The 14,986-nt window shown below is 40.4% G+C and overlaps 1 protein-coding gene across 3 annotated transcripts in view; it reads left to right on the forward strand.

Annotated features, from left to right (window-relative positions):
- LOC126236967 (uncharacterized) overlaps positions 1–14,986 on the forward strand; it is a 128,726-nt gene that overhangs the window by 90,571 nt on the left and 23,169 nt on the right. For all 3 annotated transcript variants that reach the window (XR_007545015.1, XR_007545016.1, XM_049946681.1), the window contains one exon: positions 13,926–14,226. Coding sequence is in view for 1 of the 3 variants with exons in the window: in XM_049946681.1 (XP_049802638.1) it covers positions 13,926–14,226 (301 nt within the window). In the remaining 2 variants the exon portion in view is untranslated. The remainder of the gene's footprint in view (positions 1–13,925; positions 14,227–14,986) is intronic.

Below are 14,986 nucleotides of genomic sequence, written 5' to 3' on the forward strand. Positions count from 1 at the left end.
GACGAATTGGTAGATTTTTCCGTAAATTGATTCCAGCAAAAAAATTCTCCATATGGCCTCAGAGGAGAAGCAAAGTTTGTGCAGAATGAAACAAGCCAAGATCTGGGAAAGTGTCAAGAAAAGGAATTGGGTACTGTTGTCAAGAATATTGTGTAGGACTTAATTTACAATAATGCTTCAAAAATTTCATACTAAGGCAAATGTAACTAACAAGGTAACACTCCAAGTATAAATAAATGATCTCAATGAAGCTTAGCGAGGTGGTAGAGGGGGTAAAATAATGCACTTCATATTGTTTTGTTTGTGCCCAGTTTCACAATTAAGTGGTAAAACATAACCTGAAAAGTAATTTGGCATTTTAGGTTAAGAGGGAATATCTTTGAAATGATGATATATACAAAATGACGTGCAATTAACATTATCGAAAACTGTGTAATCACTTTTGTAATAATTTGAAACTTTACAAAATATCCCACCACCATTAATTAATTTTAAAAAATGAATCTTGTGTTACAAGATAAATTAAAGCACATACTACCAAGGGATGTATCTGGCTTTCAGTGTTGGTAAAACTTTGTGAAAAGACTGTCAGATCTAGTTGTGTTGAATGATTATGATGCCAGTCTCCTCTTGAGAAACAATGTTATCCAACTTCAGTCACTACTACACAATCAGTTCGCTTTGCCAAGTCTCATCAATGTTGTGAAATATGCCAGATATCAGGATATTTAAAGGATCATCTGCGACAATCTGAAGTGCTGCTTAGTTGTGTTTTACAGGATGAGTCACCAACTATTGCCACCTAGAATAACTCCAAAAGTATGATAGTAGCGGAAAAGTTTGTGGGACAAATGTTGCATGGGTCAACGAGGGCCATAATATGACTTTGGTTTTTTGCTGCTAGGTTGGGTCGCATTAGAGATACGAAGGTCCACATTGTTTTGTAAATGGGATATCGACTTGTTCTTTGAAGGAATACATCATGCACATTCGCTCAATTCGATGATACGTGTCTTACTATTGCTATTAGTGTTGTATTGCAAAACCACCAAATGGTGTTTACATGTCAATGGCAAATTAGATGGATACGCCGTATTCGGCGAATATTTATTATTTGCATGATAAATGAGAGAGAATTGTCAGAGCATGTGCTTCTTTAAGTACCGAAGTGATAAGGAATACCACTCAATCCATGATAAGAAGATTGCAGCACTGCATTGATACCAATGGTCATCACTTCGAACACCTTCTGTAAATGGACATTCATACCACGTTTGTGACTTTTATTGACCTTCAAAGACCATATTGTTACACATAATTGGATTTGTCTCAATAGTCGCTATCATAAAAGAAGTACCAAACTATAGCATCCCATTAAAAAAAAAAAAAGAAAGTTGACATTCATATCTCTGAAGCGACCCCCACCTAGCAACAAAAAACCAATGTCATATTACATTCCCCATTGCTCCGTGCAGCTTTTGCCCCACAAACTTTTCAGATTCTATCATACTTTTGGAGTTATTCTCGGTGGCAAAAGTTAGTGACTCACCATGTTTATTGCGTTCTCCGTCATGTATACTGTGTGCAGAAATTCCATTCATTTTGTGTATATGGTGTAAAAACCCATTATATTTTAAGCTTTAATTTGCAAATTATCATCATCATAATTTTAAGGCAACATTTATTGCGTAATGTGTTCATACAACGCAATCGAGGTGTTACAGCAATTTGAAAAATCAATAACATAATAATTATACAAAACAAGGAAAAATAATGTTAGACATTATGTCTAGGTGTAATCACTGTAAGACTTTTGCCTTCTAGATCTTGATGCACAACAACTGCATCACTGCCCCCCCTCCCCTCGCCACCCCCATTCCTCCTAAGTGCCAACAATACTTGTGATTAAACTTGATGTTAGTCCAGATTGGATGGTGACCTGTTTTGCTGTTGTGGAGCCATCAGAGGTGTAGTACTTGATGCCTGTGGTGCTTTGTTGGTGACAGGGTAGCAGGTGGTTCTGTCACATCTGAAGGTGATGCAGTAGGTATCGTGTGTGCCTTGGTGGATGCAGTACTGAACGCAGATTTTAGGTGATCAGTAGAAACTGTTGTTGGTGTTCGCATGGCATCAGTTCTAAATGTTTTATCCTTTCTGCTAAGTACTGTATATAGCCCACCGTACAGTGGTTTCAGAGGTTAACATACCACATCATGTCAAATGAACACCGAGTCTCTTCTCCTCTTACTGAAATAGGCCAAAGTGGCTGTGCCTGTGAGTGTAGCTAGCTGACGAAGACTGCTTCATTGACGGGTGTATCCAGCATGTTGCAGAGGAATTCATCATGTAGTCTATTTGTTGTCCATAGACAAGGTCAGCTGCAGTTGTTTTCATATTTTTTTTATGGCTGTGCAGAGTAAAGCTCTGAATATGGAAAGTACGGCCAACTTGCCAGTGGCCGCCATTTTGGGCCCACTGCACCAGTGGTGAAACATTGCCTTCTGCAGCATATTTAGTTGTGTATATTAAAAAAGTGCACTCAGCTGTCTAATGCACTGCTAAAACTGCTCAGTGGCTTAAAACGGAACATGTCGGATATTTAGCAACAAAAAATCTCAACAAATTCAAGTTAATGAGTTGAAAAGCATTTGTTGTGGCAAGCATGAAAAACAGTTTTTTTCCCCTGCTATCCTGTATTAAAAGTGAAAGCAGATTTCACAGTTATTGTTGCAGTATCAAGTTAGAACATCTGTTTTCGTAATTGGCTTAAATTGGTCCTGTCCGATAGTTAGCATGACGAAAGGGAACCAATATTAGTTCACAAGTGCGAGGAAAAATCCATCGCTAACTTAAATATCTATATCTACTTACTTCTTGTTCCTGCTACTCAGTACTGTGAAAATTCGCCCAATGTCTCTTTTGTTGTATGAAATGAAGGATTGGATTCAAATATATGTGCACGTTGCCTTAGTAAATAGAATAAATAAACATGCATATATGATTACATGTGACTTATATTTTTGTCAGAACTATCACATAAAACTTTGTCTGCAAATTGTTCTATGACAGTAGGAGAATAGTTACGAAAGTACAAGAGAACACAGTTTTAAAATGTGTTCGAATAAAAGTAGACCTACGAGCAAAAGTAGGCTGTAGGAAACAGTAACAACTGTATTTGTGTTAATACTCTGTAGATTAGCAGGCGGGTTAATGGTTACTGAATGAAAGATGGTAGGTACAGTGCCGGCCACTGTGGCGGAGCAGTTCTAGGCGCTTCAGTCCGGAACCGCGCAGCTGCTACGGTTGCAGGTTCGAATCCTGTCTCGGGCATGGATGTGTGTGATGTCCTTTGGTTAGTTAGGTTTAAGTGGTTCTAAGTTGTAGGGGACTAATGACCTCAGATGTTAAGTCCCATAGTGCTCAGAGCCATTTGAACCATTTTGGTAGGTACAGTACTTGCCTAGTGCACATTTTTTTCTTCTTTTTTTACATTATATTGTGTGAAACAAAGTAAAATTTATTATTGTGAGCATTGTAAATGTAAGTTTAAAACATATTGCATAATCAATTGGGACAAATATTTTGCCAGTCATGTTAATTTTGCACAGTCCACTTACTATTTTTTGTTTTAAATGCTAACAGTGGCAGTTTTATCTCTTAAGATTTCTATTTTGTAATTAAACTACCATTAAACCATCCTATTAGCTCTTCTGACTTTTTTTGCTGTTCAGATGGACTAGAAACTAAGTAACAGATATGTAAAAAGGAGACAGAGACAAAAGGCCAGAAATAAATAAAATTAATTGATTGGTTAAGTTTAGTTCCTGCAACCTTTCCCATTGTGACCAGTATTCTCCTTCTTGTCACATCTCTCACTTTGGAAGGAAATCTGTACAGTTTTCCTCCCGTTTTGCCTCGAAACAAGCAGCCAAAAGCATAGCACTGAGGCATTATTGTACTTAAAACTTCAAAGATACACAGCACTTCCTATGCTTCACAAGTAATGCTTGGGCCCACAATGGCTGGTAATGTCATGTGATGCAGTTTCAGCCAATCCTGAACTGCGGACGGCGGCAAACGCAGGGGAAAAGAATGGCCATACTTTCCTTTATACAGAGCTTTAGTGCAGAGGGCTCAGTAGCACGATTGCCAAGGTCTCAGTGCAACACTGTTAGTCGTGATATTGAAGAGATGCTTTGAGCTGACAGTACAAGCATTTCACCAAACCATTCCCTGTCGGGTGATAAGAAGTTGTCCAGATCAGGTTCGTGCCTAACATGCCGGCGAGTGCCTTGAATAGATAAAGATTCAAACTGCTGGCCCTCTTCAGTGGTAATTGAAATATGCGCACTATTTTTATGTACTTGAATTTTGCATATTTCGTGACAGTACTCACTTTTCCGTGAAATGTTTATTAGACGATATTTGACATGTTTGTGTTGGCTTCAGTCGTCTAGTGAAAGTATGGTTCCATAATGCTATTTTGTCGGCTGTGGAAATGTCCTGGTTCAATGCATTTGCCTCATTTTTGGTGCTTCAAATACCATTTCTCCGAATGTGCTTCCTTCTTGATGTTTATATAAAAGTAGCAGAATGACTCATTTTTGCTGGCCACTTGCAAATTATTATAATGGGGACCTGTACACTGTTCCACTGTCGCACACCGAGAGTTCACTGCTGACTGACTACAGTCAAAGACGACTCCAGCGTCAAAGACATTTCACACAACACACAAGCTTCCACTTGTGACCAGTCTCTTTGATATTCTTCGTCATATATACTAATATTAATCAATATGCTGTCAGTCTCAAACATATAAGCAAATTAGCATAAAATAAGGCAAATTACAATTCACAAAAAATATTCTGACAAAAATATAAGAAAACATTTACAACCTCCCTCATTAGATTTGGTATCGACAAATCTGGTAGAAAATAACACATCTCCCAGATCCATTACATAATGCACAATGGTATGCTGAAATAAGCAATCCAGCCCCAGGAGAATGTAGTTGCGATGGACTCGGCAGCGATGTTGGACATGGAGAATACCTCCAATTAGTGAGTGAATCAGTCTATGGCAGTGAGACAGTAATTACATCCCTCTGATGCCAGGAATGGTCCAATAACGTTTCGAATTGTTGATAAGGGGCAATGAACATGCCGAGGGGTGCGCTAATTAGATGAGTGATTTTGTTACTTTGACAGGCCGTGCATTGATGGACAAATGTCTTAAGAGTCTCTGTCAATGTTGAGCCACATGAAAGTTCTTTTCACCAACTGCGCTGTAGCACAAACACCAGGATGAGACATGTTATTCAGAGATGCGATGCCCTGCTGTGGCAAACCGTGAGTCACAAAGGGTCATGACTTCGACTTCAAGACGTCACAGTACAACAACATGTTTTCTGGTGGCACTTGAATGAGATGGAGCTGAAGACTAGACGGCTGTGCCAGTATATTATACATTCATCGGACTGATGTGCAAAGGCCAGTACCTCATAATAGATTGCACGCAAGATCACCTCAATGCGAGAGTGTGTGTCTGCCAGGGCATTAAGTTCTACCTCCATGTGGCCAATGTAAATTGTAAACTGTCCAATGAAGCTGGTGTGGCAAACCTTTGTCTGGGTGTTAATGAGATGCATATGTCAGTGGTTTGTTGAGCATGACAAGAGTGAAGTGTCTACCTTCGAGCATGCATCTGAATTTCTTGATGGAAGCATATGCTGCTTAGTTCACAGTTGTAAGTAGACAGTTCTGCTGTGATGGAGTTAGCTTTTTGCTGTTGAATGCCAAAGTTTGCTGCTGATTGTCTCTCTGCTGTTAGTGCAGCAACTATTGCGGTCACTGATGCAGCAACCATTAAGGCAAGCAGCACTTCTGGAAGAGGGTGCACCAGCAGAACAGCCTCAGCAGTAGCAGTATTTGCATTGTTGAAAGCTGTCTCATCTTCACTACTCCGGTCTGTGTGAACCTTGTTGAAGATCGTTCTGAGAAGCAGCTAACAATGCATGGTTCTACACCTGGCAACGGTAGAAATCACCGCAATAAGAATAGTCACTGATCATGGATAATTAACTGTTCTGTCTACCTTGTCTTGGGGTGGCTGAATTCCATGGGCATTGATTGTGTTGCCGAGGAAGCAGACTTCAGAAGCTCCAAAGACACATTTTGAAGGATTGACAAGCAGTCATTGTGAAGGAAGGTTTGGGAATATCTGGTGCAGGTGTTCCATGTGTTTGGCTTTGGAACTGGACATAATTAATATCTCATCAATGTACACCTAGCAAAAGTCCAAGTCTGTCATCGCTTCATCCACGAAACATTGGAATGTTTGCGTGGCATTGTACAACCTGAATGGCATTTTTGTGAACTTGGAGGCTAAATGAGGTGGTGACAGCAGTTTTAGTAGTATCTTCTGGCAGTACCAGTACATGATAATATGCAGGCATCAAGTCTAAGGTAGAGAATCTGTGCTTATCACAGATATTAAATGTAAAGTTCTCAGTGTGCTGTACAGGTAGTGGTCCCAGATTGTCCTTGCCTCACAGACAACATCCATTGTTCTTCTTGAGCACTATGAGTAGCATTGAGACCCACCTGCTGCTCGATAGTTGGTGGATGCCCTGCACAAGTGTGATAGACAAATGACAAGGGCATTCTTCAGAACCACGTATCAGTCAGTATTTGATGGTAGGTCCAAAATGTTGTGAATCTCGATAGCCATGTCTTCATAAAGTGCAATGACGACGTAGCTGTACTTTGTTTCATCAGCTGTGATGTTGGCAAACATGAACTGACTCTTGAGTTGTGCAAACCATAGGAAAATGTTCTGCTGCCAAAAAGGTGCTAGTTTGACAGTGACTCAGTTAACTGAAATGCTTAGGGGCACGTCAGCAAATGGTACTGGTTTTGACATGGCTAAATCTCAGTAAGTGGATGGTGCATGGTGCAGCTAACACTGCAGATCAGCTCTTGACATTCAAAGTACATCGGTGGTGCAGTATGCAGATGATGGGTGATTGGCATGCTTGATTTTTGCTTTATGTTTGGAATGATACAGCACCAATAATACCTTAGTTGACGTTGGCTGCCATCTACGATCATGTTGGGGTACCACAAATGTTGTAGTTTGTTAGGAATTAACTTTAAGGCTACATTTATTGCATAATGTGTTCATACAACACAATCCAGGAATACGTCAATGTAAAAAAGTAAAAAAAAAATATAATTATTAAAAAAAAAAGGAATAAATGATGTCAAAGATATTATGTCTAAGTGTAATCACTGTACAGCTTGTGCACTTCTACACCTTGATGCACAACCACTACAGTTACTACTTTTCAATTAACAAATTACACATTTGGAAAAAAAATGTAAAACATGAAATAACAATTTAGGAACATAATATAAATATAAGTGAAATAAATACTTAGACTCATAGTGAATGTTTAGATAATTTAAGTAGGTATGTTGAAAATACGCATGCCAGCACATTGTGTACAGTTTATTTTCCAAAAATGGTATTTCAGAAACTAGCTTTATTATACAAAAATGTATGTGGCTAGTGAAATCTGCTTTAATTTGTGTGTAACAAAAATTTTCATTTTTCAAAATCAACAGTGGTGGGGTATTTTGCAAAATTTCGAACTGCTACAGAAGTTGATTACACAGTTTTCAAGAACATTGATACGGAAAAACGTTTTTTATGTATCATCATTTTCAATATATCCCCTCTAAACCTAATACATCAAAGTACCCTTTGGGGTGTGTTGCGTCCCATAAAAGTGAAATAGGACCAAAAAAAAAAAAAAAAAAAAATGTATTGCATTATTTTGCACCGTCTACATACCTGCCAAGTTTCATGAAGTTCATGTATTTATTTAATTTAAGCACCAATTTCTACATTTAGGAAACAGAAGATGAAAGAAAATTTGTGTTGTAGTGAAAAGAACTCATTTGCATTTCAGTATAAAAAATCTGTCACAGATGTACATCTAAGTTCCTTTGCAATATTTGTAGAAAATAGACCCCTTTTTCAAATGCAGTAATCTGACTTGAATTCTGTGCTGTAGAACCAACTACACAGAATTCAGAAAGCAGTGAAAAAACACATTATCAGGCATCAGGCAGCTGATTGTCACTGTTGTTGTCCAGTCCTCAGTGTTAAGGAGAACCGAACTTCTTTCCAGTGAAAGAGGATAAATTTTAGTGATTTCACACACTAGTAACATGAAATCATCGAGCTTGTTCATGAGACAGTACATTACACTGTTAAATGAATTGAAAGGAAGCAAAACAAGAATATTCCTGATTTGACTGGCAAGGTGAGATGATTGATTCCCAGTTGTGATAAGTGTTTGGTTGTGAGTAAGAAAAGGCAAGTGACTACTCCCCTTTTGACTTGGATGACGATCATTATGGCCAAAACAGGATTTGGATTCTGGATTTAAATGTTTTCCTGCTGGTGAGACAAGTGACGCTCTAGAGTAAAAGAATATTGCACAGAAACTCCCTCATTTTAAGCATTTATAAGTTTTGAGGGATTGCCTCTTCACATCTTTCCAGATTGTTATCTGTGTTACAATACCTCCTTTGTGAAGACTGTGAAAAATCTAGGATGGAGTGTAACAATATTATGAAAAGGAGAGTTACCACTCACCATATAGTGGAGAAGCTGAGTCGCAGATAGGCACAACAAAAAGGCTGTCACAAATAAGTTTTTGGCCAGCAAGGGCTTCATCAAAAATAGACCCCCCCCTCCACACACACACACACACACACACACACACACAGCACTGCAGTCTGTGGCAACTGAAGCCACAGTGTGACAGCAGCATCAGTCCCTGATGGAAGTGGTGACTGGTGGAGGTAAGGAGGTGGTTGGGGCGGAGAGGGGAAGGGACAGTAGGGTAGGGGTAGAGGACACTGAACTGCTGCTGGGTATTGCACAGGGATGAGGTGGAGAGAGAGGGTAGGGCAGCTGTGTGCAGTATAAGGTTAGACAGAGGGCAGGGGAGAGGTTGGTGGAGGGGAGTAGGGGAAATGGAGAGAAGTAAAAAGACTGGGTAAGATGGTGGAATGAGGGCTGTGTAATGCTGGAATGGAAATAGGGAAGGAGCTGCATGGGTGAGGACGACGACTAATGAAGTTTGAGGCCAGAAGGGTTACGGGAATGTAGGATATGTTGCAGGGAAAGTTCCCACCTGTGCAATCCAGAAAATCTGGTGTTGGTGGGAAGTATCCATGTGGCACACAGCCTGTGAAGCAGTCATTGAAAATGAAGGATGTTTTGTTTGGCAATGTGCTGAGCAACAGGGTGGTCCACTAGTTTCTTGGCCACAGTTTGTTGGTGGCCATTCGTGCGAACAGACAGCTTGTTGGTTGTCATGTCCACATAGAATGACGCACAGTGGTTGCAGCTTAGGTTGTAGAGCACTTAAAAGGTTTCGCAGGTAGCCCTGCCTTTGATGGCATAGGTGATATTTTGACAGGAAAGGAGTAGGTGGTGGGAGGATGTATGGGAAACATCTTGCATCTATTATAGGGATATGAGCCATGAGGTAAGGGTTTGGGAGCAGGGGTTGTGTACAGATCGAAGTGTGTATTGTCGGTTTGGTGGAAAACGGAATACCACTGTGGGAGGAGTGGGAAGGGTAGTGGGCAGGACATTTCTCATTTCAGGGCATGACGAGAGGTAATCGAAACCCTGGCGGAGAATTTAATTCAGTTGCTCCAGTCCCAGATGGTACTGAGTTACGAGGGAATGCTCCTCTGTGACCGGACTGTGGGACTTCGGGAGGTGGTCGGAGAATGTAGAGATAAGGCATGGGAGATTTGTTTTTGTACAAGGTTGGGAAGATAATTACGCACAATGAAGGCTTCAGTGAGATCCTCGGTATATTTTGAGAAGGACTGCTCGTCACTGCAGATGCACGGTCATGGGTGGCTAGGCTGTATGGAAGGGACGTCTTAGTATGGAATGTGTGGCAGCTGTTGAAGTGGAGTTATTGCTGGTGATTAGTAGGTTTGATATGGACAGAGGTACTGACGTAATCATCTTTGAGGTGGAGGTCAACATCTATTAAGGTGGCTTGTTGGGTTGAGTAGGAGCAGATGAAGCAAATGAGGGAGAAGCTGTTGATGTTGTGGAGGATTGTGGATAGGGTGTCCTCACCCTCGATCCAGATCACAAAGATGTCATCAACGAATCTGAATCGGGTGAGTGGTTTAGGATTCTGGGTGTTCAGGAAGGATTCCTCTAGATGGCCCATCAATGGGTTGGCATAGGATGGGCCATCTAGAGGAATCCTTCCTAAACACCCATAATACCAAACCTCTCACCTGGCTCAGATTCTTTGATGACATCTTCGTGATCTGGATGATGACATGCTATAGATATTCCTCCAGAACCTCAACACCTTCTCACCCATTTGCTTCACCTGGTCCTACTCAACACAACCACCCCCCCCCCCCCCCCCGTCCTCGATGCTGACCTCCACCTTAAAGATGGCTACATCAGTACCCCTCTGTCCATATTAAACCTACTAACTACCAGCAATACCTCTACTTCGACAGCTGCTACCTATTCCATACCAAGAAGTCCCTTCCACACAGCCTACCCACCCGCTGTCGTCGCACCTGCACAGTGACAAATAGTTGTTCTCAAAATATATTGACAGTCTCACTGAAACCTTCATAGACCTTAACTTTCCTCCCAATCTTGAACAAAAACAAATCTCCCATGCCTTGCCTTTCCTGTCTCCTACCACCTCCAAAGGTATCACTGTCCGCCCACATATGTGCATTTCCTTCGTAACTCAGTACCATCTGGGACTGGACCAACTGAATTACATTCTCCACCAGGGTTTTGATTACCTCTCGTTATGCTCTGAAATGAGAAATGTCCTGCCCACTATTCTTCCCAACCCTCCTACCGTGGTATTCCACTGTCCATTGAACCTACACAATATACTCTTACATCTCTACACAACCCCTGCTCCGAATGCCTTACCTCGTGGCTCATGTTTCTGTAATAGACTTAGATGCAATATGTGTCCTATACATCCCCCACCACCTCCTACACCAGTCTATTCACAAACATCATCTATCCCATCAAAGGCAGGGCTACCTGTGAAACCTGTCAAGTGATCTACAAGCTAAGCTGCAACCACTGTGCTGCATTCTATGTGGACATGACAACCAACAAGCTGTCTGTCCACTGACAAACTGTGCCCATGAAACTAGTGGGCCATCCTGTTGCTCTGCGCGCTGCCCAACACGACACTTTTCATTACAGTGACTGCTTCACAGCCTATGCCACATGGACCCTTCCCATCAACACCAGCTTTTCTGGATTGCACAAGTAGGAACTTTCCCTGCAGTATATCCTATGTTCCCGTAACCCTTCTGACCTCAAACTTCGTTAGTCATCGTCCTCACACATCCAGCCCCTTCCCTGTTCCCATTCTAGCACCACAGAGCCCTCATTTCACCATCATACCCTGTCTTTTTACTTCTCTTATTTTCTACTACCCCTCCACACCCACCTCTACCCTGCCCTCCATCTAACCTTCCAATTGCACATAGCTGCCCTAACCTTGCTCCACCTCATCTCTGCGCACTCGCCAGCAGCACTTTAGTGTCCTCCTCCCTGCCCCAGTTTCCTCCTTATCTCCACCCAGTTGCCACTCCCGTTATGCACTGGTGGTGCTGCTCGCAGTGTGGCTTCAGTTGCCAGAGACTGCAGTCTGCGCGCGCGCGCGTGCGTGCGTGCGTGCTTTTTTCTAGTGTCTTTTTGTTGGTCCTATCTGCAACTCAGCATCTCCCTATATGGTGAGGGGCAGCTCTACTTTTCATAACATTATGAAGGCTTTTTTTATTTAAGTCTCATATGATAACTATGTTAACAGTAGCCATCTATTTGTCAAAACTGGTTAACAAAACACCTGCAGACAAGCAGAAATAGGAAATGCAAACGAAAGTTCAGCAGCTTGGAATTCAGTCTCTGATTGTACATTGAGAACACTACTCAAGGAAAAACCAAGCGCAAATGGATAGATTGCTACTCATTACATAGAGGTGGTGTTGAGTCACAGACAGGCACAATGCGAAAGGATGCTAAATAGTTAAGTTTCCATATAAATTCCTTCTTCCAAAGAAGAAAATTCTCACAAATTCACAAAGGCTTGTGTGAATGTGTGTGTGTTTTCTACCTCTGAAGAAGGATTTCATCTGAAAACTGAAATATTTAGCGTTTTCATTGTATCTGTCTGCGATTTGGTGCCTTCTCTATGTGGTGAGTGGCAATCTGTCCTTTTGCAGTTAGTTGTTGTTCCATCCTGGACTTTTCACTGTTTGACACTTAAGGGGGGAAAATCTTAAAATACTGTTGATCTAATGTGACTGGGTAGATAAAAACATCTACTCATCAAGCAGCGGCAGGAGAACACACCCCCTGCTTCTTTTCATTGTTAAAATACTGTTAGTTTGTCCAGAATGCTCAGATTTACTGAAGCAGGAAACAGTGAATATATAGTCTTCTAATTGTATTACACAGTTACACCAAATGGAAAAAAGTTTATGAATTTTATAGACTGATAGGTAAATGTCCTGAGTAGAGGACTTGGAGATACTGGCATTGTATGCCGTTCCCGCTGCACTGCAGTGCAGTGTGGCTAATTGCCTGCACCCTTCAGGCCAATTCTCATCATTGGTGGTTTGTGTTGTGCTTGCAGAACTGTTGTGGTGCAACAGAAAATTTATTCATGTTAATATGTATGAATATTACACTCTTGGACAGTAACAAGAGACAGGTTGCTGGTATTAAAAACAAACTATAATCAAAATCTACAACTAGGATTGACATTCATTTATATTTTGCCAGTATTTAATACATATGTTTAGGTCTGTCAGACATTTTTGTTTGGAAGAAATACTTGTCACTGTCTTTAGAGTGGCTTTAGGACAGCAACCGAGAGTGATACTCAGATATCCAGCATTCAGTGCTAGTGATACATATGTTCCAGTAATGAGAACTTGAAACTTTGATTTTAATCAAAGCAGTATTTATGCATTGGTAGCTGATAATTGTTCACTTTAGGGACTAATTATACATTTGTACACAGCCTACACACCACAAAACACTTTTAACCTGTAATTTTTATTAACCCATAACATGTGGGATTCAGGCAGGCTTGTAGTCTAGTGAAACATCTGCCCCAAGTATCACAAATAGGTTCCTCCTTAGTTAACATATACCAGCTTAGTAATATTTATGTAAAAGCCTGAAAATTAAAAGATGAGTGTGTTCTATAATTCTGTTAATTGCTGCTTTGTCTTTTAGAAAGGCAATTATGAATGCTTTTTTTTAAAAAGTTATGCAAAAACAAGTATGTGCATTTTTTTGATCAATTGTTTCACCATGAAATTGTCCTGATAATTGCTTACATTAGGAATTTCCAGCATGATTGTATCACCACTCATAAGAGCTGTAAGTTTGCTTCAACAATTGCAAATGTGTCATTTTTTCCAGTGATGCAAGACAGTTGTAACTTTCATGCTGTTTTCAACAATGTGCATGAGGATGTTGAATGCTGCAGTATAAAAGAGATTGTAGTGATGAGCAAGAGTTAATTGGAGTTGTTTATTATAGGACACAAAACGTAATTGTGTATGGGCCATTTCAGATTACATTTTACTATATCTGATTAAGGTTAGGGTATAGTCACAAATTTTACCGACATTAGTTCTTCACTGAAGACGTTTGGTAACCTTATTCAGACATTTATAAGATAATAGTTTGTACTTCTTAAACCAAAGTCACTAACAGATGCAGCTGCATTATCACAATCTTTGACAGTTGTTGACATAAATTTACAGTGTGACTGCCATGCTGCAAATGTCCATCTTGTAAACTTGCAGATGCTCCAGATTGTGTGATAGATCACACAGCTAGTCAGACAAAGCAGACTGCAGCTGAGGAGGGTAATGAAACTTCAAGACATGGTGGCAAGGAGAGGAGCAGGTCTGAAGAAGCACAACAATCACCTTCCAGTGAGCCACAGCTACAGTTATCACAGCCACAGCCACAGCCCGAACCTCAACAGTTAGAAGAACAGCCTGAGGAAGCGGCCAGTGTGAGGGCACACAGAGTTATAGTTGCTGCTCGATGTGACTGGTTTCGTCGGGCTCTCTTGTCTGGGATGAGAGAAGCAATTGATAGGTACATAGTCTACGAGGCACATAGTAATGCACAATCTTGGATAAACTATGTTTTATTATGATCATTAGTACAATATAATAAAAGGTAGAAGGTTTTCCAGTTATCATATAAAATATCAGCATTTCAACTTGAATCAGCTGCTCTGCTAGTAACAGATGCAGCCTGAAAAAGTCATGCACTGGGGCCCTATTCTATATTGTTCATACCAATCGGTGCAATAGGCTAGTCTCGGTAGTGACATCATTTTCAGTTCTTTATCCAAATGTCCTATTCAGTAAGCTTCGGAGCCCTGTTACCGAACGGTCCTCCCGCCGATTTTTCGACAACTGTACACAGAGGTTTTGGATTTCGGTATGGCCCTGTTGTTCAGTTAGCTGTGGTTTATTTACACCTATCATTTGTTATTTTAAACATATTGAGCAGTTTTAGCTTTTGATTTAATGATTGTGTTATTAAAGAATCACCATAGGACGCGTCTGGTGGGAAAGTGAGTTCATAATAGACTATTATCCTTTGTTAGAAATATGGTTGGTTAGGTAGTTACTGGCAATGATAAAAAAAAAAAAAAAAAAAAAAAAAAATTCGGTCAATATTCTCTCAAAATACCTGTTATGTTTATGCAATTAAGAGTTTAAATATCAAGACACCAGCTCTGCTTACGTATATTACATGAGTGTTAGCTGAAATTACTAGTGACCTTGTGTACTTTTCTGCAAATGATTTACATATTAATTATCAAAAAGTGTTTAAAACTTTTAAG

Source organism: Schistocerca nitens, chromosome 1 (assembly GCF_023898315.1).
Source record: "Schistocerca nitens isolate TAMUIC-IGC-003100 chromosome 1, iqSchNite1.1, whole genome shotgun sequence".
NCBI lineage: Eukaryota > Metazoa > Arthropoda > Insecta > Orthoptera > Acrididae > Schistocerca > Schistocerca nitens.